We start from the raw sequence: 27550 nt of genomic DNA, 5'->3' as shown, positions 1-27550 counted from the left end.
TGGACAAAGGAGCGTCCTTGAACATCTTCACCCATGGAACGCTACTCCTGAGAATGCCTCTTCAAAGTAATCGGTATACCTCGACAACAGCTCATCATCCCCACACAAACACTCTCTCTATTCACAGAAAAAAACAACATCATAACCTTTGGATTCATAGATTATATCATAAGCTTTGGATTAAAAAATGAGGCCTGTCCATCAACATCTAGTAAAGGCCTGTAAAGGCTTCTCTAGCTTACAGGTCGGTAACGTACAAGCACTCGTACACACATATTTATTTTGTTTCCTTACTTTCTCTAGAGGATAAGGCGTAATAAAAAACGGAACATAAACTATAGATAGCGGCTGGCTGCTACTGCAGCGAATGATAGAGCTGCTGATGCAGCAGTAACTACTCCAGCTGTCATGGCACTTACACGCAGGAGTCTCCAAGAGATCAGTTTGCAGTACTCGTCAGCTTCTTTGTAAAGAGAACAATTGGCTCCTCCTTCAGCGATGGCTCTTTTGTTCTAACAACATAACATGGCAGGTGAGGTCAGCGATGGAAAATACAGCTTAGGGTATGGGTCAATTTACTTTAGTTATAGTTTGCAACAAGTGTAAAGAGAGATGCATTACCTGACGCCTGAAGCTCTCTATAGTTTGTTTGACAATGTCAGTGAGAGTCTCACTTGGTGATGTTGATAGCCTGAAGAAATGACTGTTCCATTCGTCTACAAGCTTCTTAAGAAGAGAAACACTGACTTCTGGATTATCCATATAAAGTTTGTCCCAAAGGTCAAAGCAGTCTATGTTTTCGGTCAGAGTTCTGATAGCGATTGATGTAGCTTCCTTGGTTAATAAGACATGATTCCCTGTAACAAATGGTAACACATTACATATCAATTCGGAGAAAAAAAAGAGGAGGCAAGGATTGTTACTAAATTACCTTTATCTCCAGCTAAGGTCAAGGCAAACGAGAATAATTTTTTCATGGCAAATCTTCCTCCTCCTGCCCTCTCTGGTGAAAGAGCCACTTCCTTCAACAAGGGATAAATTGCCTCAAACCTCTTTGTAGTCTGTGAGCATACATACGGAGACAATTGCTTAAGGTCAGAGTCCACAAACTCATCAATGTTTAGATTTGTTTCTATAAACAAACTCAAAATACAAATAATTACCTCAACTCTTGCGGATGGAGCAGGGAATGTGAGGCGCAGCAAGATCTCAAGTGAAGGAAGTGGAACCAGACGCTGTCCTTCCATAACACCACCTCCTTTTACGAGTATAGTGAGAGCCTCCGGACGAGACAAAATGCTGTAATGAAAAGTGAATAAACAAGATGAGAATATTCGCACAGTAGAGGAGAGGAGAGAGATCAATAGAGAAGAAAAACACTATGCGACTCACAACTCAGCTAATTGAAGGACGAGATCCAAAGACTGAGGGCAGCACTTGTCATTACTGACTAGCGGTAGCAAGTTACACATCCATGAATACAAGCCAGTAGATAAATCACCTACGGAGGCCTGAGCCATCATCCAAACAATAAGGGGAAGCTTGTCGGGTCCTTGATACGTGTCTTTATCCCTCAGTGAAGGCAAAACCGCAACCAAAGAATCAGGTCTACAGCGCAATACCATAGCCAATACAACAAAATGTCCCGCCTAACCAAACAGAGTAAATAACTTAGAATCGGCACAAACACACACACAGAGATGCAAGCATTGAAGATGTTTCATCACCTGAGATCTGGGGCGATAAGATGCTGGAACATTGTCACCACCTTCAGCCAAATTGTCCAGAATACGATCACACAACCAAGATACAATATCCGAGAGATATTCAATTTGACGTTGTTGGATCCAATCGACTGAAAATTTGTAGAGAGGCGTAGGAATTTGAGATAACGGAATCTGCAAAGAGATGAGATTATCAGCTTCGAGAATAATCCAAAACAGAGATAGTTTTTTTTTTTATTGTGCTCCTCACATCGATGAGAGTGGACAAAGGAGCGTCCTTGAACATCTTCACCCATGGGAACGCTACTCCTGAGAATGCCTCTTCAAAGTAATCGGTATACCTCGACAACAGCTCATCATCCCCACACAAACACTCTCTCTATTCACAGAAAAAAAAACAACTATCGAAATTGAATTTTTTTGGCTTTTTTTTTCTCGATCAAGATCGAAATTGCACTTACCATTGCTTTGACGAGGTGATCAATAAGATGAGGAGGATCGATCTTTGCCGCTGCTTCGGTCAGAGACACTATCTGCTTATCATATTCCTCCCCCTTCGCCCCCGCCGCACCCTCGCGATGATCCATTAGGTTTTCTACCGTCCCTCGCTTCTCAGATTCCTCCGCCTTCAGATTCTTATCCTTCTTCGCAGCAGCACCCTTGCGACCCATTAGGTTTTCTAAAGTTTATCGCTTTTTGCTTTTTGCTTTTCTTCTTAGCCTTCGGCGATGTTTCATGGGCTTGTGGACCTCGTGTAAATAAGGCCCATCTTTGGATAGAGTTTTAAACTCTTAACTCCATCGATCTCGACATAATTACAGCTTAATTGGGGGATTTAAAACTTTTATTATTATCTGTTAGGATTTTTCTTAAATTCTATTACAAAATATGAAATATATATATACATATCTTATTATATAAAGTTTGGTTTTTCAAAATTACTAATTAATACGATCGCGACACATGTTAATTATATATTTAAGATTGCGATACATGTGTTTAAATAAGATAGAAAATTATGCTCATTAATTTGAGGATCCAGAGAAATTATTTGGTGTATAAAATGGCTAAGCTTATCTTGGTATTTTGGAACAAATGATTTTCGAGAACATCTAGCAAATTAATCAAGTAGTTTAGATTTTGTTATGCACTATCTATGATCATTAAATTGCATAAAATATGATATGATTGGAGTGGTTTATATTTTCTTTTTCTAAAATTGAATTTAGGTATTGATAAGAGCCCATAGAGAATGTCTTATGTTTGGCATATATGATTTTCTGAACCAAAACATTATATGTTAGACGCTACTAGCTGGATTTCAAAGTAGTTAAAAAAAATTATAGCCAAGGGCAATCAGTTAGAAATATGAAAAACATTGGAAATATATATAGTCAAACTAACACAATAGAACTCTGAAAAATAAGAAGTATTGCAATAACAAAGATCATAAAAGTACTTGAGTATACTCGGAAGACTTGTTCAAATGACGACGAATTTGAAACAAACCCAAAGACTCGGACACTACAAATTGTGTTTCGCTTAGCTATGGATGTCCTTCTCAGAAAAGAGTCAGGCTTGCCTTGTGTTGTGCTATCTCTCTCTGCCAATTCCTCTGATTTCATCTGCAGTAAACCAAGTGATGAGCCCACATATAAACTGAAAATGGTGCCACAAACAAGTGAGCTATTTATCTCAATGCCACATATCTAAATTTGTTTCATGCAAATTTTCTCTATGAAATCTCATGAACTGCAGACGAGCGTGAAATAATCAAAGCTCATAATCCAAACAAATCTCTATACTTATCTAGCGATGAGATGAAAAATAACCACAAAGCTCTATGATTATCGCTATTCAAAAAAATCTCTAAGCTTGAACAATAACCAGTTTATAGTTTATGACCAAACAAGTAAATTTAAAGGACGTAGATACATAGTCACACCAATTAACAATTGATTATTTATTATGTTGTACACTAAACTTCTTTAAGCTAAGCTTCTTTGAAGAAGGTTTTGAAATCCTCCTTGATCTTGAAGATATCATACATAATTTGATGCACTTCCATCAGCGACAAGGGAAATCTACTAGCAAAATACTTGCCCACTTTTGTTTTACTGTTTCCCACAATAGCCTAACACATCAACGACATTCAAATTAGATTTTGTAAAAATTATTTTGAGATATCATACATAAAAGATCTCTCTAATCAAACCTAATCTTATATACTAAAGGGTATCTAGGGTTAAAAGACACTTAACCCAGCCCATGTTATTCTGGTTCGCTGGCCAATTTGCCCATTTGTCCATCTGAATTATAAGCCTTCGTATCACAAGCGTCCTGTAGTGATTGTCTGTCCACTCAATCGTCGGTGCGATGCTGGAAGAAGTAAAAGAGAAGGTTCTATTGAGGACAAGAATTGAAGAAAATAGCTAGGGAGCTGAGAAAGAGGCCTGTCCATCAACATCATAACCTTTGGATTCATAGATTATATCATAAGCTTTGGATTAAAAAATGAGGCCTGTCCATCAACATCTAGTAAAGGCCTGTAAAGGCTTCTCTAGCTTACAGGTCGGTAACGTACAAGCACTCGTACACACATATTTATTTTGTTTCCTTACTTTCTCTAGAGGATAAGGCGTAATAAAAAACGGAACATAAACTATAGATAGCGGCTGGCTGCTACTGCAGCGAATGATAGAGCTGCTGATGCAGCAGTAACTACTCCAGCTGTCATGGCACTTACACGCAGGAGTCTCCAAGAGATCAGTTTGCAGTACTCGTCAGCTTCTTTGTAAAGAGAACAATTGGCTCCTCCTTCAGCGATGGCTCTTTTGTTCTAACAACATAACATGGCAGGTGAGGTCAGCGATGGAAAATACAGCTTAGGGTATGGGTCAATTTACTTTAGTTATAGTTTGCAACAAGTGTAAAGAGAGATGCATTACCTGACGCCTGAAGCTCTCTATAGTTTGTTTGACAATGTCAGTGAGAGTCTCACTTGGTGATGTTGATAGCCTGAAGAAATGACTGTTCCATTCGTCTACAAGCTTCTTAAGAAGAGAAACACTGACTTCTGGATTATCCATATAAAGTTTGTCCCAAAGGTCAAAGCAGTCTATGTTTTCGGTCAGAGTTCTGATAGCGATTGATGTAGCTTCCTTGGTTAATAAGACATGATTCCCTGTAACAAATGGTAACACATTACATATCAATTCGGAGAAAAAAAAGAGGAGGCAAGGATTGTTACTAAATTACCTTTATCTCCAGCTAAGGTCAAGGCAAACGAGAATAATTTTTTCATGGCAAATCTTCCTCCTCCTGCCCTCTCTGGTGAAAGAGCCACTTCCTTCAACAAGGGATAAATTGCCTCAAACCTCTTTGTAGTCTGTGAGCATACATACGGAGACAATTGCTTAAGGTCAGAGTCCACAAACTCATCAATGTTTAGATTTGTTTCTATAAACAAACTCAAAATACAAATAATTACCTCAACTCTTGCGGATGGAGCAGGGAATGTGAGGCGCAGCAAGATCTCAAGTGAAGGAAGTGGAACCAGACGCTGTCCTTCCATAACACCACCTCCTTTTACGAGTATAGTGAGAGCCTCCGGACGAGACAAAATGCTGTAATGAAAAGTGAATAAACAAGATGAGAATATTCGCACAGTAGAGGAGAGGAGAGAGATCAATAGAGAAGAAAAACACTATGCGACTCACAACTCAGCTAATTGAAGGACGAGATCCAAAGACTGAGGGCAGCACTTGTCATTACTGACTAGCGGTAGCAAGTTACACATCCATGAATACAAGCCAGTAGATAAATCACCTACGGAGGCCTGAGCCATCATCCAAACAATAAGGGGAAGCTTGTCGGGTCCTTGATACGTGTCTTTATCCCTCAGTGAAGGCAAAACCGCAACCAAAGAATCAGGTCTACAGCGCAATACCATAGCCAATACAACAAAATGTCCCGCCTAACCAAACAGAGTAAATAACTTAGAATCGGCACAAACACACACACAGAGATGCAAGCATTGAAGATGTTTCATCACCTGAGATCTGGGGCGATAAGATGCTGGAACATTGTCACCACCTTCAGCCAAATTGTCCAGAATACGATCACACAACCAAGATACAATATCCGAGAGATATTCAATTTGACGTTGTTGGATCCAATCGACTGAAAATTTGTAGAGAGGCGTAGGAATTTGAGATAACGGAATCTGCAAAGAGATGAGATTATCAGCTTCGAGAATAATCCAAAACAGAGATAGTTTTTTTTTTTATTGTGCTCCTCACATCGATGAGAGTGGACAAAGGAGCGTCCTTGAACATCTTCACCCATGGGAACGCTACTCCTGAGAATGCCTCTTCAAAGTAATCGGTATACCTCGACAACAGCTCATCATCCCCACACAAACACTCTCTCTATTCACAGAAAAAAAAACAACTATCGAAATTGAATTTTTTTGGCTTTTTTTTTCTCGATCAAGATCGAAATTGCACTTACCATTGCTTTGACGAGGTGATCAATAAGATGAGGAGGATCGATCTTTGCCGCTGCTTCGGTCAGAGACACTATCTGCTTATCATATTCCTCCCCCTTCGCCCCCGCCGCACCCTCGCGATGATCCATTAGGTTTTCTACCGTCCCTCGCTTCTCAGATTCCTCCGCCTTCAGATTCTTATCCTTCTTCGCAGCAGCACCCTTGCGACCCATTAGGTTTTCTAAAGTTTATCGCTTTTTGCTTTTTGCTTTTCTTCTTAGCCTTCGGCGATGTTTCATGGGCTTGTGGACCTCGTGTAAATAAGGCCCATCTTTGGATAGAGTTTTAAACTCTTAACTCCATCGATCTCGACATAATTACAGCTTAATTGGGGGATTTAAAACTTTTATTATTATCTGTTAGGATTTTTCTTAAATTCTATTACAAAATATGAAATATATATATACATATCTTATTATATAAAGTTTGGTTTTTCAAAATTACTAATTAATACGATCGCGACACATGTTAATTATATATTTAAGATTGCGATACATGTGTTTAAATAAGATAGTAAACATGATTATAACACATGACAATTATAATTATATATTTATTAATTACAAACTTATAGAAATGAATAATTTTTATAAAAATATTTTATTTAGTATTATAGAAATATATGCAATAAGAAATTTAAGATTGTCACATGTGTTTAATTGTTATAAATATGTATTTATTTTATTGTAATTTTAATTTTCTTAAACAAAAAAAAATTAGTTTACAAAATTAATATATATATATATGCAATAGTGATTTTAATTTCTAAAATCTTAAATACTTACATCTATTTAGAAATAAGATATCTATATGCATATAGTTAATTTGTTATCTAGATCAGTTTAATAAAATTGACACTGTGGTTACAATAAAATGAAACACAAAAATTGTAATATAAAGTATTATTCTCTTCTCGAAAAGTATATTACTATAATAACTGAAAATTCAAAGTAGAAAATCTTAATAATGAGGAACATAAGAAAGTGTATGACAATGTTAATGATTCAATTGGCTTAATTAAACTTTTAATTTTTTGTATTTTATTTTTTAGCTTAGGTTCGGTTTAGTTTTTCAAGTCTAAGTATTTTCTCTAATCTTATGCCCAAAGTAACTAATAACTCTTAATTCACCTTCATGTATTAAATTTTTAAATACAGATAGAAACTTATGTTGAAAATGAAATTTTATTCATAAAATAAATTTTACATATAGTAAAACTATAATAAAAAGATTTTTATCATTTCTATGTTTTCATAAATTTAAATATTAAACAAAACTCAACGCATGGATCCATATCTAGTATATATATATATATCTTTTTATACTATAAAGAAGAGTTTTACTCTCTTCTTATAGTGACACGTCAGAAAATAGCTTAGCCATATGATGACACGCGTTCTTTTTGTTATGGAATTTCGTTTGGGTTTCACGTGTGTTCTATTTGTAAAGATTTAAGGTCCACTGATAACATTTTAAATGGGCTTCTTGTAAAAATGTATTGGGCTATTCTTTTGTTTTAATTACGTTTTAATATAACCCGTACGAAACGGTGTCTTTTATGCGTAAGTTGTTTGATGCAATTCAAACGTAAGTTAGGGTTTATCTACTAAACGATGGAGTTTCATGATGTCGAGTTAGACGAATCGTGATGTAGAATCTCTGTATGTGGTTTTCATGGCGTCCTTTCATCTACAGTTCTAAAAATCATAACCGACGGCTTGATTCATCGCTTTAAACAAACAAACTAGATTTTGACCCGCCCTTTAAAGGGCGGGTATATTTTTGGTTTTAATTTAATTTTCATTTTTTTGTTTTCTTTGTAATTATATTTGTATTTTTTTATAATCATATTTGTGTGTAAATGTTAATCAAAATATATTTTATTAAATAATAGCAATTTAAAAGTTGGTCTTGTATACGCTCGGTTAGGGCTGGATTGCCGGTCAAACCCTCCAACACGCGGTTTCAATTTTGTTTCGATAAAAAAATATGATTTGCACAACCCGCAAACAAATAATTTGTACTGGTACCGTCCTATTTAATTTTGCGGTTATCTGCGGGTTATAAATTGTTTAAAATAATTATTTAATTTAATTATTATAAAAAATAAAAATATTTATAATAAAAGTTATATATTTTTAAAATTTTAATTTTTTTAAATTACCATATTTTTAAAAAAGTTTTTACTCTTCTTTTTATTTGAAATACTTTTCGGGTCCGTAGATATCCGCAATCCAAAATCTGCCAACCCGCACTCACCCCTAATAAAATACTCATAGCCCGCATCCGTAAATCGATTTTTTCAAATAGTTAAACCAAATTTATGATCCGCCCTTAAAAGGACGAATATATTTTTTAAGAAATATAATTTTTATAAAATCCAGGCTGTAACCAATTATATCTCTGAATATTTCATTTTTTCTAGGATATATTTAATTTTTCTCTAGGATATATTTAATTTTTCTCTCATATCTCTGAACTTATAAAGGTAGCTGCAAAAAATATACAAAATTCACAATTGAGATTAGTATGATAAAAAGTTTGATATAGATAGACCTTTAAAATAAGAGTTTAAGTTCATGATAAGGAGTTCGATATACAATAAATATGACATTTCTTGAAAATATGAATTTATTCTTATGGAACTTCTTTGATGTTGTTGCAGTTATATCTCAGGCATATAAACAATTATATATATGTTATTTATAGGTTCTATGTATTTTCAAATTGGACCCAACTATTATCAACATGACATATTCTTGTTTAAATAGCAGTGATTTGTGTCTTTCTTAGTAAATATATTTGTGTTTTTCTTTGTAAGCATATTTATGTTTTTTATAATCATATTTGTATAAAATATTTTTTTGAAAAATAAATAATTCTAATTTTTTATATAATTGTATTGAATTAGTGGTGATTCATAACTATACACTTGCGTCATAGTCATTTATTTATCTACTTGATTTTCAAGATTTATGTATCTGCTCTTTCTTACTCCTCTACTTGATTTTCAAGATTTTCAAGGTCTGTTGCTTACTCCTCTACTTGATTTTCAAGATTTATGTATCTGCTCTTTCTTTAGGATGGTCCCTCTCGCTCACGCTTTGTTGTTTTTGTTTGTAAAGCTTGTTGGAGAGGCAATGTCTGCCATTGCTGATAATACCAACGTCCCTGTTACTGTGAAATGTCGAATTGGTGTAGACGATCATGATTCCTATGATGAGCTCTGTGAGTTTTTTTTCTGTTTGTTACAAATGCCTTCTGGAGTCTCGTGTATGGGCTGTGTCTGGATGTACTAATACATCTTTTCCTTCTACTGTTAGGTGACTTTGTTTACAAGGTTTCTACTCTGTCACCAACTAGGCATTTCATTGTTCATTCGCGCAAGGCACTTCTTGGTGGAATAAGCCCTGCTGATAACCGGAGAATCCCTCCTCTAAAGTATGTTTTTACCATTATTTTCCTCTTGGGTTTTCGTGTTCGGAAATAAAAGTTGTTCTGTCTTTGAAATCGCCTGGTTTTTGGGCGTAGTTTAGGTACGAGTACTACTATGCCCTTGCGCGTGACTTTCCAGACTTGAAATTCACAATTAATGGCGGCATTACTTCTGTATCGAAGGTAACCAGCTTAGATATGAGAGAGTAGCTTCCTGCTCTCTGATGATTTCTAGCAGGGTAAGACTTAAAATAATGTTGTGATTGTTGCAAGGTAAACGCTGCACTGGAGAAAGGAGCTCACGGAGTCATGGTAGGCCGCGCTGCATATAACAAGTATTTTTGAAAATTTAATCCCATTTGATCTGAGTTCTATATCAAAGCCTTTTTTTGTCTTCTTAATGTTGCTGTCTATCCTTAACAGCCCCTAGCAGACCCTGGGACTTGTTGACACTGCAGTTTATGGTGTTCCAAGTAGTGGCCTAACACGCAGACAGGTTCCATGGAATATTTTTGAGCTTTTAAGTTGCTTTGTCTCCCAAATTTTCTGTTCAAAGAAAAGTCTGATGTCTCTGAGTGTTGGGCCAGGTTCTTGAGAAATATCAAGTCCCAAATTTTGCTTCCTTTATATCTGAACCATTCCTCCATAGTTAAAAGTTTAACTATGTTCTTGATTTTTGTAGTTTTGTATAATAATCATAAATATTATGAAAATACTTTTAACTTTAAAGAGTTTGGAAATCAAAAGTTTTGGTACTATATCGTTTTAGTGGAGTTTTGAGATTTAGTGATAATTCTATAACTTTAATTTAAGTTATAAAAGATCAAAATAATTTTTGATTAATACAAAACCAAAAATTTAATGAACAAAATAACTATTTTATAACAGGCACTATTTTCTCTGCTACTAATTTTTTTTGGACAACATTTTCTTTATTTATTTTCACAAAAATAATTTTCAATATTAAATGGCATAGAATGGTAAATATTTTAAAATTTCAAGGTGGTCTAGAAAAAAGACCTTTGTATTTTAATAAATAAAAATTTAAAATTAAAAAAAGACAGAGATTATTAATAACTAAACATTTATCAAGTAAAATTATTAATTTGATATAATTGAAAGGATAATATTTAATGATTTTAAGATTTATTTATAAATAATGAATAGAGTGTACAAATAAATTTTTTAATAATTTATAGGTAAGAATTATCAATGAAAACATAATAATGGTTGATAAAAAAAATAAAAATAATTTACTATTATAGTATTTTATTTAGTAATAAATTTATTAATAAATAACTATAAAATTCATGAATAATTAGACTTATTTAATATATTAGCCATTAAACATGAATTAATAATAATAAACAATATTCAAAAGAAAAGATGTTTTGATTAAAAAATCATGTTTATTGTATTATCATTCCAATTAATGTTATTCTTTCAGTAAGATAATTTATGAAAATATATATATATCAGGTAAAAAGGAAATTAATTATAAATTAAAAAGTCTATTTAAGTTGCTGACAAAAAAATATAAATTAAAAAAAATCATTTAGTGGTTTTGATAATTATAAACTATGTTTTGATAAGTATAACTGAAGATCTTGATAGTTGATGATAAATAAAATTTTAAAAAATACTACAAAATAGTATATAAAGAGATTTCTATAATATTTACATATTTCTATTTTTTATACAATAAAATATATATGTTGTAGTGAATGACTGCATTATATAGAAATAATTGATGTTAAATTTAATATTGAATTTATAAGTGTATGACAATATTAATTTTCTGGTTTTTTAATAATAATACATTTATAATAAAAATTAGTTAGATAACTATGCCCGCATGGCGGGCCAAACATCTAGTTTTAATAGTATTGATTCATGATAATCACTAAAATCGTTTATTATATAATATTAATGATTCAGAAAATTTTCACTAAACTAATGAACATCCTATAATCATGGAAAACTGACAATCAACCAAATTAATTTTAAATTAATAGTATAAATAAATAGATTTGTGAAGTGACCTTCTTTAAAAAAAATTGCTTATATATGCCATGACCACATTCGTTTTTTTTTTTTTTTTAAGAATATAATTAATGCATGCATAATCACATTGGAGATCTCCATTGTTCGATGCATATGAAATTATTACTATCTTACAAGAAGTGTAAAGAGAGATGCATTACCTTCAGCCTGAGATCTCCATGCAATGTAATGAATGATGTGGTGGTGAACCTCTCATCCTCATTCTCATTTTTTTTTTATATTTTATTTTACACACACAGTCCTCATCTTCCCAGTTGTAAGCAACCACTGTCTCTCTTCCTGATGATCCAGAGTTTGCATGGATATCATCAAGAGCAGACATGATCCAATCCATCGCTCACGTCATAACTAGAACTCTATATATCATCCCATTTTTGCTTGCCAATGGATTCTGCTTCAGCCATTACCAACTTCTTTTCTCTTTTTTGTTATCTCCACAAAGACAGCTTCTCATAAAATACTTTAACGTTTGGGAAAGTGGGTTCAGCGCTAACCACACGTAACAATGAAATGAATTTGATGTAACAATGAAACAATGTAAACAACTGAAAGCTTGTGGTATGATTGTGAAGCTCATCGTCATCGATCAGGTCTACTAGGACCAAAATATCTCTATTTATAGAGTGAATCTTATTAGTATTGGATGGTGAAGCTACTTCCAACCGAAAACCCTCTAGTTCACACAGATTTGCGAGTTAGACTTTTACTTGCGTTAACACAAAATCCTTTTTTTTTTTTTTTTGAAGTTTTATATATAAGAATACGAAAAACTTAAGAACTCATGAAGAAAGACAGAGCCATATATATATATGATGATTCAGACAATCTATCAAATATTTAAAGGGAGCAGATTTGTTTGGAATAACTTAGGATTGTATACTAGCTTACAAATAATCATAAATAAAGAGGACACAATTTTCTAAATATCGGAGGATGTTAAGCTAATACAACAAGTGCAGCAGCAGCTCCGGCAGCGGCTCCGGCAGCGGCTAGAACCACAGTAATAGGTGACAATTCGAAACCTCCACTTTCACGGGAGAGACTCCCAGAGATCAGCGTGCAGTACTTGTCAGCTTCTTTGTAAAGAGAAGCACTGGCTCCTCCTTCAGCGATGGCTCTTTTGTTCTAAAGGACAAGTGGGGTCAGAGATGGGAAATACAGCAAGAAGAGTAAAGAGAGATGGATTACCTTACGCCTGAAGCTCTCCATAGTTTGATTGAGGGTGAGAGTATCCCTTGGTGATTTTGATAGCTTGCGGAAAACCCACCTTCCGCCAACAAGCTCTTTAAGAAGAGCAACACTAGCTTCTAGATTCTCCCTATAGAGAATGTCCCAGTGCTCAAAGCAGTCAACGCTTTCAAGCACACACCAGATAGCGATTGATGTGGCTTCCTCGGCTAAAACAAGGTTTCCTGTAACAATACCTTTTCTAGCTGATCTCAAGGAAAAAGTGAACATCTGCTTCACGGCGTTGCTTCCTCCTGGCATATCTGGTGAAAGAGCCACGTCCTTCAGCAAGGGATATATTGCCTCAACCCTTGCTGTAGACTGTACAGAGACCATCCATGCTTGTGATCAGAATCAAGCAGCACAATCATGATTTTAAGGTTTAGTTTAGTTTTTGATAAATAAAATTTTACCTCTACTCTTGCGTCTGGAGCAGGGAATGCGAGACGCACCAAGATCTCAAATGAAGTAAGTGGAATGAGCGGCTCTCCTTCCTAAGAGCTCCATCTACAAGTATGGCCGGAGCCCTTGGACGCGACAGAATCCTAATTAAGACAAGTGCATAAAAGAGATTTGATAGTTACAATACAAGCAAAGGAGATGACAAATCTGAAAACAGTATGCGACTGACTTACTCCTCAACGAATTGCAGGATTAGATCCATAGACTGAGGGATATAGCAACGCTTCTTACTACTGACTGTGACAAGTGGTAGCAAGTTATGTGACCATGAATACAAGCCAAGACATAGATCGTTACTTTTGGAGGCCTGAGCCAACATCCAAACAGTAACGGGAAGCTTGTCGTGTCCCTGATACTTAGGATTCTGTCTCAGAATGGGTAAGACAGGAGCCAAAGCCTCAGGTTTACAACGCAAAACGATGGCTAACGCAACAAACATTCCCACCTACATGTTACATATAAAGATGATGGAGTTAAAAAGGTAAAAAAAAACGAATTTAACCATTAGAAATCACATGAGCAAATGAATTTGAGATGATGATCACCTGAGATTTGGAGTCATCACCACCACCACCTCCTTCCAAATCAAGGAGGATCTGATCAAACGCACGCAGTACGAAGGCAGAGAAATCCTCAAGTTCAACTGGAGGGAGGTCGAGCCAATTGCGTGTTGTTCCGTAGACAGAATCAGGAATATGAGATAACGGAACCTGCAATGAGACATTGAGATTGATCAGCTTCAAGACTGACTCCTTTTTTCATTCGAAAATCAAAGCAAAGCCTGGGCTCTCACATCGATCAGAGTGGATAAAGGAGCGTCCTTGAACATCTTCACCCATGGGAACGATACTCCTGAGAGTGCCTTCGCAAAGTAATCGGTATACCTCGATAACAGCTCATCCTCCACAAACACTCTCTCTATTCTCAGAGTGAAAAACAACAACAACTATCAAAATCGATTTTTTTTTTTTTGTTTTCGATGAAGATCGAAATTGCACTTACCACTGCTTTGACGAGGTGATCCATTAGATGACGGGTATTGATCTTCGCCGCTGCTTCGGCCAGAGACACTATCTGCTTCTCAGATTTCTCCCCCTTCGCCCCGCCGCACCCTCCCGATGATCCATTAGGTTTTCTTAACTTTGAGATACGAAATTCTAAGAAAAGACTGATCGATGATTTTTTATTTTCATATTATTCTGGGCCCCCTAACTTAGAGGTGTCAAAAAATTGATAAACCAACCGAATCAAACCATATGCTTATCTAATTTTATTTTATTTTGATTAGAAAGAAAAAAAAAGAGGGTAAAAGCATCACATCAAAACAAATGGAAATTTATTTTTTATTTTTTAATAAACTTATCTAATTTTCTTTTATTTTATCTATGTTTAACTATGTGATTGTCCCTGGACATCTCATCTATTAATCTAGAGTCCTATGACATTTTTTTAATGTCTGATTCTTTTTATTTAGACCATCTCTTATAAAATTTATCCAATTACACTTAATTTAAATACAATATAGTTTAATATCTTAATCTTTTATTTAAAGTACAAATAAACAACTTTCCTTTTAAAAATCTAACAAAATCTTTTAATTTTTTTTGTAATTAATTAATTTCAATTCTAACTATCACTAAAATATAATAGCAATTAAAAACAAAAATTAAAATCATATAAGTATAAGCCTTATATTTTTCAACAACTAAAGAAAATATGAAAATATCTCTATTTATAGATTTTGATAGTGAAGTTATTTCCAACAGAAAACCCTCTAGTTCAGTGGCGAATCTAGAAAATATTTTGAATGGGGGCAAAAAATTAATCATTAATATATATATATATATATATATGTATATTTTCTATTTGATAATTATATTTTTTTTATATTTTCCAAAAGAAAAAGAAACTAATAAAATGATACAGAAAATACTTTTACAAATAAAGGAACATAATGATGAATCAAACTACTAAATTACCTTCTATGATTTGGTAAAAGAAATTTTGAATACAAAGTTAATTTTGAACGGAAAAGTACCAAAGAATAAAAATACAAAACATGCAACATGAGAGAGAAGAAAAAAAAAAGAATATGATTGGTGACTAAAAGGAAAATCAAAAATCTAAATTAGAAACGATAAAAAGAAAATTAGAAGAAGACAAGGTAAAGAAGAAAAAAAAATAACATAAGAAGTAGCCAAAAAAAAGATTAGGAAATAATAAATAACAAGTAAAAGAGTTATATGGAAGTTTGATCGGTGGTTTAGTGGGGGCAAAGTGAGGATATATACCAAATATGCTGTATAACTTCAAAAGTTATTGAACAAAATTTAAGTTGAATATTTTACAATGCTTTAGTTTTTTTTTAGGATGTTTGAGAGGGATTTCTTAGTTATAAAAATTAAAATTAAAATTTTATAGTTTTAGATAAGATTCTAAAATTGTTTTATAAAATATAATATATAATTATATTATTTAAAAATATGGAAATATAAAAAATTAGCTATTCCATTTCACACAAAAGATATAGAAATACCAAAGGGTTGTAGATTATATAGTTTGATAGTTTGAAGTGTGAAAAATAACATTTCTGATAACATTTCTCAATCATTAATAAAATAGAGTATGACATTATATTAATTATTAATTTTGAAGACGAAAATATCAATATGACAATCATGTTCTTTTCCATTGAAATAGTATAAATATACAATGAAAATGTATATATTAGTATAGTAATCTTACAGATACGTAAATACTACTATCATATGTTACAAACACCTAGTATAATAATAATTGCAATATTGATATTTTGGAATATTATCACTGAGTGAAAGGATTTTATACAAAATAAACTTGATGAACATTTTTCAGATGAATTTTTGAGGTAATATATGCGACAAGTATTATTATATGAAATGATTGTAGAACGTTATATATTATATACGTGTAAGCCACAAGTGAAATTATTGTTTTTATATAAGTATAAGCCTTATATTTTTCAACAACTAAAGAAAATATGAAAATATTCTATTTATAGATTTTGATAGTGAAGTTATTTCCAACAGAAAACCCTCTAGTTCAGTGGCGAATCTAGAAAATATTTTGAATGGGGGCAAAAAATTAATTATTAATATATATAATATATATATATATATAATATATTTCTATTTGATAATTATATTTTTTTTTATATTTTCCAAAAGAAAAAAGAAACTAATAAAATGATACAGAAAATACTTTTACAAATAAAGGAACATAAATGATGAATCAAACTACTAAATTACCTTCTATGATTTGGTAAAAGAAAATTTTGAATACAAAGTTGATTTTGAACGGAAAAGTACCAAAGAATAAAAAGTACAAAACATGCAACATGAGAGAAAAGAAAGAAAAAAGAATATGATTGGTGACCAAAAAGGAAAATCAAAAATCTAAATTAGAAACGATAAAAAGAAAATTAGAAGAAGACAAGGTAAAGAAGAAAAATAAAATAACATAAGAAGTAGCCAAAAAAAAAAGGAAATAATAAATAACAAGTAAAAGAGTTATATGGAAGTTTGATCGGTGGTTTAGTGGGGGCAAAGTGAGGATATATACCAAATATGCTGTATAACTTCCAATTTTCCTACGCAAATGAACTTATTTGTCGTTTTTTCTGGTGGCAACTGCCCCCACCTTGTCAATGTAGGTTCGCCCATGCTCTAGTTCATACAGATTTGCGAGTTCGACTGTTACTTGCATTAAAACAACAAGGGAAAATTGCCAAATATGATTCACAACTTGATTTCAAATGCAAAATGTATATTCAAACTTGAATCAAATGCAAAAATAATCTAAAATACTATTGAAATTACAACCAACTTGTGACCAAATAAAAATGATATAAATTAACATATGTTGATAAATAAAAAATTAAAATTATGTAATTAACATATATTATAAGTGATATAAATTAAGATATAATAAAAGTAAATTGTTTTCAACATAGACAAGTGAAAGTAGTTAGTCATGATATTCTTTGGTTTAGGGTTTGCCAACATATGTTGTAGTATTGTATGTGATTTTAGGGTTAGATTTTGGAAAGATTAAATTTTCTTTTTGAAAAATTTAAAATTTGCCTATGTGTATTTATTTATGTGTATACTATACAAGTTTTAAGTTTAGTTTGACTTTATAACGTGTCTAGTTAGTTAATTTAATCAATTTAATTTAGAGGTTAAATCTAGGGTTAGTATAGTGAATATATTTACAGCAGGCGACCTATAGTTAAGTTGTTTGTTGTATAGTATTCAACAGACGACTTACTAGTAAGTCGTCCAAACCGGATCGAACCTTTAATTTTACCAATGTACTTTTAAATTTAACTGGATTATTTACCGGACATATAAGATGATTTTTAGTCACTTTTTGCGAAATTAAAAAAACCTTAGCGTCGTTTCTTTTAGAGACAATTTCTAAAATGATTTCCGTCGATTCTCAGTATTCCATCGTTCTCAGTGTCGGTAATCTCTCCGTCGTTATCACCATCGTTCTCACTGCCGCTTTCTCTATTTCAGATCTGATAACGCGTCTTGTTGAACTCCGCTGCCGATAAGATATATATCTTATTGTCAAGTTCAATTTAGATCTATAGTCGTTCTTACCGCCACTTTTTTTTCACGTCTATTTTGCAGATCTATAACCGCTGTATTTGAAGGCGACTATATCTTCTCCTATTTTTCAGGTCGGTTTTTGTAATATTTTACTGGAAATTTTAGAAAAAAATGTAGAAGATTTCCAGAAAATCTTCTTCGAAGTCTTCCAGTATTTGAATTTAGAATAATACATTTATTTTGTGTTTGAGATGCTTGTTTTTGATTGTTTTGCAAACAAAAAATTGTTATTCCAGAACTCACCCCCGAAGATACATACACTAGGAGAAGAGCCCCCTGCAGTCAAGAGCATTTTGTATCATACATCATGTCTCGCCGGAGGATTCCATGCCTAGATTCATATCTGGACAAGGTACATAACTCCTAGTCTCTTTTAATCTGTTTGATCTTAATTAGTCTTAAATACATAGGTTGTTTGCAATAGAAGCAAAAATGTCATTATTATTTGTGTATCTGCAGCTGTTTAATCTTATGTTTTCTGGTATAAGATCTTAGATGAATGACTGACAATGGCCGGTTTCCTCCTTATGTTCCAGATTCCTTTTAAAAAGATTATTTGGCATTTTGCAATTTGAGCAGGTTAATATCTTGGTGTTTTTTCTCTCCTTATGGATGCAGATGCATGGGAGATCATACATATACCTGATAAGAAGACAACGCAATGGAGAAGCAAGTGGTTTCCGCAGAGGTTGAGCTTTGCCCGCCCGGTCACGATTGCTTCAACATCTTAAACTTTAGATTCATAGATTATATCATAAGCTTTGGAGGTCCATCAGCATGTATTGAAGGCTTGAAAAACACAATGATTAAACCATCAACGCTTCTCTAGTTTGGAGGTCTCGGTAACGTACAAAACACTCGTATACACATATTTATTTTGATTCCTTACTTTCTCTAGAGGATATATAACATTTCAAACTGATAGTTTTAGAGTTTTTGATACAAATTGTTTTGAAAAACCATAACAACGAGTTATATATATATATATATATATATAACAGATAAACAAAGGCACAACTTCGATAAGGCGGACCAGCATTCGCCAGATAGTAATAAAAACGAAACACTAAATTATGCTACAGGGAATAGATAGCAGCTGCTACTGCAGCAAATGATGCAGCTGCTGATGCAGCAGTAACTACTCCAGCTGTTACGAGCGTGGGTCTCCCAAAGAGTCTCCAAGAGATGAGTGTGCAGTACTTGGAGATGAGTGTGCAGTACTTGTCAGCTTCTTTGTAAAGAGAACAATTGGCTCCTCCTTTAGCGATGGCTCTTTTGTTCTAAAGACATAACATGGGCAGGTGAGGTCAGAGATGGAAAATACAGCATAGGGGGTGAAAATTAGTTAAGCTGTAGTTTACAACAACAAGTGTAAAGAGAGATGCATAACCTTACGCCTGAAGCTCTCAATAATTTTATTGACAGTGAGAGTGTCACTTGGTGATGCGTCTACAAGCTTCTTAAGAAGCAGAAGCTTCTTAAGAAGCGCAACACTAGCTTCTGGATAATACATATAAAGCCTGTCCCAGTGCTCAAAGCAGTCGATGTTTTCGGTCAGAGATCTGATAGCGATTGATGTAGCTTCCTTGGTTAAAACAGAAGGATTCCCTGTAACAAACGGTAACACATTACAGATCAATTTGAAGGAAAAAAAAAAAAAAAAAGAGCAGACAAGGATTCAAGACTTGTATTACAATACTAAATTACCTTTTTCTCCAGTTAAGGTCAAGGCAAACGCGAATAAATTTTTCATGGCAAATCTTCCTCCTCCTGCCCTCTCTGGTGAAAGAGCCACTTCCTTCAAAGAGGGATAAATTGCCTCAAACCTCTTTGTAATCTGTGCGCAGATACAGAGACCATGCTCAAGGTCAGACAGAGTTCACAAAGTCATCAAGGTTTAAATTTCTATTATTATTTTTTCTGGTAAAACTCGCCCCAAAATACTAATACAAACCTCCTCAACTCGTGCAGATGGAGCAGGGAATGTGAGGCGCAGCAAGATCTTAAGTGAAGGAAGTGGAACCAGACGCTGTCCTTCCATAACACCACCTCCTTTTACGAGTATAGTGAGAGCGTCCGGACGAGACAAAATGCTGAAATTAAAAGGGAATAATAATAAAAAAAAAGAAGATGAGAATAGAGGAGAGATCAATAGAGAGAAGAAAACACAACTATGGGACTGACTCACAACTCAGCTAATTGAAGGACGAGATCCGATGACTGAGGGCAGCACTTGTCATTACTGACTAGCGGTAGCAAGTTACACATCCATGAATACAAACCAGCAGATAAATCACCTACGGAGGCCTGAGCCATCATCCAAACAATAAGGGGAAGCTTGTCGGGTCCTTGATACGTGTCTTTATCCCTCAGAGAAGGCAAAACCGCAATCAAAGAATCAGGTCTACAGCGCAATACCATAGCCAATACAACAAAATGTCCCGCCTAACCAAACCAACCAAACAGAGTTAAAATTAGAATCAGCACAAAGATGCAAGCAAGCAAGCAAGCATTGAAGATTGTTTTATTAATAACCTGAGATCTGGGGCGATAAGATGCTCGAACATTGTCACCACCTTGAGCCAAATGATCTAGAATACGATCACACAAAAACAACACAATATGCGAGAGAAGCTCAATTGGAGCTTGTTTGATCCAATCGACTGATAATTGGTAGAGAGGCGTAGGAATTTGAGACAAGGGAAACTGCAAAGAGATGAAGAAGAGATGATCAGATTCGACTAGTATAATCCAAAAAAAAAAAAAAGAGAGACTTTTTTTTTTCTTTTTTAATTTTGATTGGGGGCTCACATCGATGCGTTCGGACAAAGGAGTCTCCTTGAACAACTTCACCCATGGGAACGATACTTGGGCAAAGGCTTTCTCAAAGTAAAAGTAAAATCTCAATACATCCATGTCCGGCAACCTCCGACCATAGTCGAGGAACTCCTTAAGATCTGAAAGATCCATCTTTGCCGCAACTTCCGCCAGAGAGAAGACTATCAGCTTTTCAATTTTCTCCGCCGCTTTCACATTCTTATCCTCCTTCGCCGCACCCCCCTCGCGATCGCGATCCATTAGGTTTTCTGGCTTTTTAGTTTCCTTCTTCGTCTTCGTCTTCGTCTTATCCTTGTCGCCATGATGATTTTCTACCGTCGTTCCTCCTCGCTTCTCAGATTCCTCCGCCTTCAGATTCTTATCCTTCTTCGCAGCAGCACCCTTGCGACCCATTAGGTTTTCTAAAGTTTATCGCTTTTTGCTTTTTGCTTTTCTTCTTCGCCTATTCACAGATTTCTTCTCCTTTATATTCATTCTCTCTACTTCACCATTATATTATCCCCCACAGAGACCAGACTTCATGGGCTTGTGGACCTCGTGTAAATTAAGCCCACACAAAATATTGATAAGTTTAAAAAAAAAAACAACTATTGCTGCTATATGTTTTTCTTTTTTTTCAAATAATTTTAAAAATATACTATTTTCATCCTAAACGTTAAAGACCCAATGGACTAAGTTGGATATAACCGGAGAGATTCTCGACTGTAAACTAATAAACGAAAATAACTGAACATAATGAAAGACAGATGTGGCTAAGGAGAAAAAAGACCCATAAAGAAACTTCACTTGTAATCCTAAAGCCTCTGTTTCTACTAACGCAAAAAGTCGAAAACGACGTTGAATAACCTAACAAGTGGGTTTTAAAATCGAGAAATCCGTGAATCTCTGTAGAAGATAGCAGTCCTAGTGAATGGCTCGCATAACCGACTCTGCGAAGAATCGTCGATGTTTGAGACATCATAATGTAATGGAATCGCAGCGGTAACGTAGTAGCAATCAGATCTGACGAGAAACACTCTTGCACACAGTAGTTTCTGCGACGAGTAAAAGGATGGGAAGATTGTCTAGCTGGCTTTGTGAAGAACCATCGATGCTTGAGACGACATAATGTGATGGATACACAGCAGTGATGTAATAGCGAGACGATCTGGCATATCCACACTCTTGCACAATGGTAACAGCGACGAGGGAAAGAGATGGAGGACCATAGAGCCGACTCTGTGAAGAACTGTCGATGCTTGAGATGGCGTAGTGTGATGGAAAAGCAACATTGACGTAGTACAGAGTAACGAGTCCACATTCCTGTACAGTAGATTTAGCGAGGGGAGTTGTCATGGAAACATTGCGATAGTTGACTAAATCAGTGTCGAATCTAAGACAAATCTTTTGAAGGGTCGTCGCTTTAAACGAAAGCTTCACAATGGAAGATTCTGCATACAAACCAAATCCCAAAATTTGGTCGAAGCCCTGTAGAGTCTCGGAGAGACATGCCGGGGAGGAGATGACATAGATCGTAGGAAGAGAACCACCAAGTGAAAAGTTGACACATACAACATCTTTACACCCAAAGACCCATGAATTTAAATCATCTGTCCCATCCGCAAAATCTCTCAGCACCGCAATATCCATTATACAGTTATGAGAAAATAAAAAAAACTCGGATGCTCACCGGAGGATAAGCGAGGGTCGTCAGCCGAACTACGGAGGGTGTTAGGTGTTGAAGCGTGAAACTCGTCGGAGCCGTCAGGACCACCAGTAAAGCAAACCGGAGCGGAGACCCACGACTCGCCGGAGACGTAATGAGTACTGTCGGATGCGAGGCGAGTGACGATTTGAGTGGAAACAACATCACGGAAGTAAGTAGAAAGAACGGCAGGGAGACGAGCGGGAGGAGTGACAATGGCGAAGCGAGCGGAGGAGGACACAGTGACGAAGCGAGGAAGCGGAGGTGCTGTGGCAGAGGGGAGTCAAAATCTGGCGAATTCATACTCGGACTGCGTAGATCAAGCAACAAAACGATTTTTGGAAACAGTGAGAAAACTGGATATGAAAAAGATGAAGAGGAGGACGAAGCAAGCCATGACGGAAAAACAAAGGCGGTGACGCCGGCGAGTTAAGTCGCCGCCGGCGTCGAGAGAGATGAAGGAGTGCGGCAGCCTCGTTATCTGTGTCTGGGAACTGTTTTATACTATTTTTATCTTTAAATAAAGTTGAGTTGACACGTCTGCGCAGGTTTTTTGAACTCTTAACTCCATCGATCTCGACATAATCGCATTTTAATTGAGGAATTTAATACTTTTATTATTATAATCAATTAAGATTTTTTCTATTAGAAAACATGAGATTTTGTTAAATGCATGATTATACGTAACCTAATCGCATGTAAATTTGTATTAATACTACTCCACTATAATTTAAATATAAATGTTGTGATATTTCAGATCATTATAGTTTATTAATTTATACTTAAAGAAAAAAACTATTATATTTAAATTTAGGATAAAATTATGTGCTTTGTTATCATTAGTAATTAAATATCATACAGTATTACTACTGTAATATTATAAGTTAAGAATTATATTTATAGGTCTTGACGATTTACCAATCTCAAAATACATGTCTTGAATGAACAACTGGTTATTTCTCAAAAAAAAAAGAAGAATGAACAACTGGTTAGTATTGAGGTCGATCAATGATAGAAACATGTATCAATTAGTCAAATAACTGACCAAAACCAATTTTGTGAAAACTTTCCATGTGTACACACTTCATTTGATAACATAACACATATTTTTTCCACTTGGTTTGACTAATCAGAAGCTCTCTCTTTTTTTAACACTGATTGTATAATTCAAATAAAAGAGTTTGGGAGATTCAAATGAGTGCACCCTAGTACAAAGAAAGGGTAATACATAAACAAAGGCTCCGAATGGTAACTGCGGATTGAGCGGTGCGGGATAAGCGGATTAGTTAATGCGGTGTGGTTTTACTGCGGTTTATACATGAGAAACGCACACTGCGGAACAACTGCGGTTTGTCTAAGCGGTTCGGTTCATAACAAGTTTTGAATGGTGACTGCGGTTGAGAGATGCGGAACAAGCGGATATAAAATTATATTATATTGTTTTAAAAAAATTATAGCTGAAATATGAATAATATCTTCTGGGTATTTCGACATACACATAATATTTTAAAATTATTTTAAAACTAAAATATAGTTAAATTTATAAATATATAAAATATAAAAAATTGAATATCTATTCGGTTCTCGATCCGATTTTGGTTCGGTTCTAATTTTTTGGTTCTGGAGATATAAACCCACTAGTATAATTGACAGATTTAACTACAGTTTGAATAATGCATTACATGTACCCGACCTAGACTAGTTTTTTCGAATCGATTATGTTTTGGGTTTTCGGGTATGGATAAAATTGATTTAATTTTTTTTATCTAGAGACTAAAAAAATGAAAGTTCCAAAAAAGGGAAAAAAATGTAACCACTAATATCAAAATTCCTGGTAGACATAATTTATCTCACAATTGTATGTCGTTAGTTAGTGTATATATTTGTAAAAAAAATGAACTGTGAAGAAAACAGTAAAATTTTACCTCAACCGCATCAAAAATGATGCGTGACAAAAAGATAGTGCGGGTTCTATTTTTGTTCTTCGAACATAACCGCCACAGTAACACTTTAATTACTTTATTATTATTTTTTGCTTTGACTAAATAATTACATGCGGGACAAATTTTGTTTGAGGGAAAATCGTATTTTAAACTCTAGGAGTGTCACTTTATAGCACTTTAAACACTGAAGTTTTTTTACTAACATTTTAAACTTTGAAAGTGATATTTTTAGCATAACAAACCTCCAAACCAAATAAGTGACCGGTACTGTTCATTTTGTGATGAGGTTTTAGTTTTCTTTGTCTTTAATAATAAAAATAATAAAATACATGAAAATTGGAAAAAATTCAAATAGTTGGAAGTTCAAAAAATCTAAAATTTCAAAAATATAAAATTAAAATTTCAAAAAATGTAAAATTAAAAATTCATATTAAAAATATATATAAAATAATTTCTTTTAAATATGTTAATTTTACATAAAATATATATTTTTTAATTTTCTGTATGTTAGATTTTGGTGTGAGTGAAGCTTTTTAGATAAGTGACATTCATTTTAGTTTCTCTAAAGTTTGACAGTAATTTATTTAATTTTAAAGTTATTTACTGTTTTTAAGAACTTTACTAATAAATTAATTTCTTTTAAAACAAACTTAAATTTACTATTTTTTAAAATAATACTAATAGATATCTTAACAACTTTGTAAAATTTACATAATATAATAATTATTATTTTTTCTTTTATATATTTTTAAAATGTATGTCTTTTATCTAAGAAGCTCCACTCACACCAAAACCTAATATATAGAAAAAATATATTTTATGTAAAATTAACATATTTTTCAGAAAAAAATTGTTTAATTTTTAATTTTTAATTTTGAAATTTAATTTATCGATTTTTTGAAATTTTGGATTCTTTTAATTTTCAAATCTTTTGTGATTTTTATTTATTTTTCGATTTTTTTTGAATTTTTTTATTTATTTCGTTATTATTATTTAAGAAAAACTAACACCTCATCACCTTCAAATGAACAATACCGGTCACCTAGTTATCGTGAAGAATAAGTAACTTCGTTGGAGGTTTGTTATGCTAAAAATGACACTTTCAAAGTTTAAAGTGCTAGTGAAAAAATTTCAATGTTTAAAGTGTTAGAATGTGACACTTTCAGGGTTTAAAATGTGATTTTCCCTTTTGTTTGAGTGGTAACACAAGTTGTGTTATAATGCACCACATACGACGTTTTTGTTTCCCACTCAAGGCCAAAGAAAATGGAAAAGAGATGATGCCAGTAGGCATCTTAAGAGAGCTAGATAGATGAGGTTGATATCTAGAGTAAGTAACTAAGATATGACACATGATTTAAAATAAAATCTTTGATATATAAACAAAAATGGAATAGATGAATATTTTGGAATTGTTATCTATAGTTATAAAAGTTTTTAATATGTGTGTTATATCTAAAAACATTCTTCACTCTTGAGTTGGGTCGATTCAAAATATAACACAAATCGATAAAATAATAAAATAATTCATTAAAATCATAAATTGATAATATATCTATATATTTTTTATATAAATGTAAACTAAACATTATATTGTTGGTTTTATATTCAGAAAAATTATCTCTATTTCTCAATAACAATTCAATATATTTTGATATATCTAAAATCACATTAAAATTATATGAAACATAAAAATATACACCAAACAATATAACTAAACTATATGGAAGTCGAATTTCTAAAATTTAATTAAGAGATAGACAGTAAAATCAACTATTTTCTTATTTTATAAATGAAATATTTTTAAAAAAAAATCTAAAAAGGATTTTTTTTGTAAATTACTAACTCTATAGATTAATAAAATACATAGTCCCAATATTATTAATTTATAGTCCCAATATTATTAATTTATAGAGTTTTTACTGTACATAATTAAAATGCACTAACATATTCATATAATACATCTCCATGTGATCTAAATTTTGCATGTTTAATTGAACAACTCATATAACTGAAATCATATAAATATGAACCGTAATCTGATCATAAGATAATCTATTGATATTTTTACTAATTTTAATATTCTGTTTTCTTGAAAAATATTAATTGATATCACCAAATTCAGTTGTTCTTGGCATTACCACAATCAAGAAATTATTGATTAATTGTCAATTTCGGTTGACTCCGACAACTCTTGCATAACCGATTTTGAGTTTTTTTTTTGACATCAAAAGGCTATTCTATTACTAAAATTTGAGGCGGTCTGGGTAACCAGACCGGAATAAAACAACCAAAGTAGCATAACGATCTATGGAAAGTACGAGCATTCCTAGCTAATGAATCAGCTATCATATTTTGTGTTCTTGGTACGTAGCAGATCTTGAAATCCGAATAGCACATTTTGATCGTTTGAATCATCTTCAATTCAGTTGAGAAGGTTGGCCATGCATAACCGATTTCGAGTTGATTGCTGGTTTTATTAGACTTTCAGAAGAATTATTTTAACCAACAACCTATTCTATATCTATATTGTACCACCGATTCCGAATGTTAGAGGGTATGACAAAATATAATTATGTTTTAATTAAATAAATGAGTAGGTGCAACTTGCATAAGTAATTTTTTCAGAATGTTTTCCTTTTAATAATATAGATTTTCTTTGTAGAGATACTAATTTTAGAAAAATTAAATATTTTCAGAAAATGATTATAAATCCAGATCATTTTAAATGTTAGATAATAAATAAACCATGATGACATAGTTCGATAAATAATTGTAAAACAGAAGATACCTCAAACAATGACATTTTGTTTTAATAATATAGATACAATTAAAACAAAAGACACAATTTATCTGGTGGATTTTAAACTTTAATGTTTTTTTCTACCATGTTTTTCTTCTTTTGTTTTAATTACTTATAATTTCTTAAAAATATACTCATTCAAATTTATAAATTACTTAAAACACAC

At 33.3% G+C, this 27550-nt stretch overlaps 3 protein-coding genes, 1 long non-coding RNA gene, 1 other non-coding gene and 1 pseudogene across 5 annotated transcripts; 2 read left to right on the top strand and 4 right to left on the bottom strand.

Annotated features, from left to right (window-relative positions):
- Window positions 1-161: 161 nt before the first annotated feature.
- Window positions 162-2410, bottom strand: LOC130503439 (uncharacterized). Its single transcript, XM_056998057.1, has 8 exons — window positions 2186-2410; window positions 1975-2103; window positions 1728-1898; window positions 1393-1649; window positions 1164-1299; window positions 932-1061; window positions 622-857; window positions 162-512 (listed from the first exon to the last, which is right to left on the bottom strand). Exons 1-8 carry the CDS (start codon window positions 2393-2395, stop codon window positions 336-338), a joined length of 1446 nt encoding a protein of 481 aa, XP_056854037.1. The 5' UTR covers window positions 2396-2410; the 3' UTR covers window positions 162-335.
- Window positions 2411-4212: 1802 nt separating this feature from the next.
- Window positions 4213-6461, bottom strand: LOC130503442 (uncharacterized). The gene is made up of 8 exons (XM_056998058.1): window positions 6237-6461; window positions 6026-6154; window positions 5779-5949; window positions 5444-5700; window positions 5215-5350; window positions 4983-5112; window positions 4673-4908; window positions 4213-4563 (listed from the first exon to the last, which is right to left on the bottom strand). The coding sequence occupies exons 1-8, from the start codon at window positions 6444-6446 to the stop codon at window positions 4387-4389; spliced, it is 1446 nt and encodes a 481-aa protein (XP_056854038.1). The 5' UTR covers window positions 6447-6461; the 3' UTR covers window positions 4213-4386.
- Window positions 6462-9341: 2880 nt separating this feature from the next.
- Window positions 9342-10437, top strand: LOC130503441 (uncharacterized; annotated as a pseudogene).
- Window positions 10438-12554: 2117 nt separating this feature from the next.
- On the bottom strand, window positions 12555-17162 carry LOC108825462 (uncharacterized). Its single transcript, XR_008940828.1, has 8 exons — window positions 17140-17162; window positions 14464-14513; window positions 14255-14379; window positions 14007-14171; window positions 13635-13906; window positions 13413-13544; window positions 12961-13320; window positions 12555-12897 (listed from the first exon to the last, which is right to left on the bottom strand). It is a non-coding gene; the product is annotated as an uncharacterized LOC108825462 (transcript).
- Window positions 17163-18112: 950 nt separating this feature from the next.
- On the top strand, window positions 18113-19149 carry LOC130503440 (uncharacterized). The gene is made up of 2 exons (XR_008940829.1): window positions 18113-18468; window positions 18735-19149. It is a non-coding gene; the product is annotated as an uncharacterized LOC130503440 (long non-coding RNA).
- Window positions 19023-21418, bottom strand: LOC108825461 (uncharacterized). Its single transcript, XM_018598751.2, has 7 exons — window positions 20928-21418; window positions 20652-20822; window positions 20305-20561; window positions 20071-20209; window positions 19824-19953; window positions 19507-19724; window positions 19023-19396 (listed from the first exon to the last, which is right to left on the bottom strand). Exons 1-7 carry the CDS (start codon window positions 21345-21347, stop codon window positions 19193-19195), a joined length of 1539 nt encoding a protein of 512 aa, XP_018454253.1. The 5' UTR covers window positions 21348-21418; the 3' UTR covers window positions 19023-19192.
- Window positions 21419-27550: the final 6132 nt, after the last annotated feature.

This window comes from Raphanus sativus, unplaced genomic scaffold, assembly GCF_000801105.2.
Source record: "Raphanus sativus cultivar WK10039 unplaced genomic scaffold, ASM80110v3 Scaffold0954, whole genome shotgun sequence".
NCBI lineage: Eukaryota > Viridiplantae > Streptophyta > Magnoliopsida > Brassicales > Brassicaceae > Raphanus > Raphanus sativus.
Note: the sequence above shows the minus strand (reverse complement) of the source record. Positions and strands in the feature narration are given on the sequence as shown.

Bases quoted from the DNA above. Each gene is read 5' to 3' on its own strand.
- LOC108825461 (XM_018598751.2), bottom strand. From the start codon at position 21,347: ATGGGTCGCAAGGGTGCTGCTGCGAAGAAGGATAAGAATCTGAAGGCG. The intron at 20,562-20,651 runs GTTATTAATAAA...TGGTTTGGTTAG, and splicing joins CTTATCGCCCCAGATCTCAG to GCGGGACATTTTGTTGTATT. The intron at 19,397-19,506 runs GTTATGCATCTC...TTATGTCTTTAG, and splicing joins TTGAGAGCTTCAGGCGTAAG to AACAAAAGAGCCATCGCTAA.
- LOC130503439 (XM_056998057.1), bottom strand. From the start codon at position 2,395: ATGGGTCGCAAGGGTGCTGCTGCGAAGAAGGATAAGAATCTGAAGGCG. The intron at 2,104-2,185 runs GTAAGTGCAATT...TTCTGTGAATAG, and splicing joins ATCACCTCGTCAAAGCAATG to AGAGAGTGTTTGTGTGGGGA. The intron at 1,899-1,974 runs GTGAGGAGCACA...ATCTCTTTGCAG, and splicing joins CTTTGTCCACTCTCATCGAT to ATTCCGTTATCTCAAATTCC.
- LOC130503442 (XM_056998058.1), bottom strand. From the start codon at position 6,446: ATGGGTCGCAAGGGTGCTGCTGCGAAGAAGGATAAGAATCTGAAGGCG. The intron at 6,155-6,236 runs GTAAGTGCAATT...TTCTGTGAATAG, and splicing joins ATCACCTCGTCAAAGCAATG to AGAGAGTGTTTGTGTGGGGA. The intron at 5,950-6,025 runs GTGAGGAGCACA...ATCTCTTTGCAG, and splicing joins CTTTGTCCACTCTCATCGAT to ATTCCGTTATCTCAAATTCC.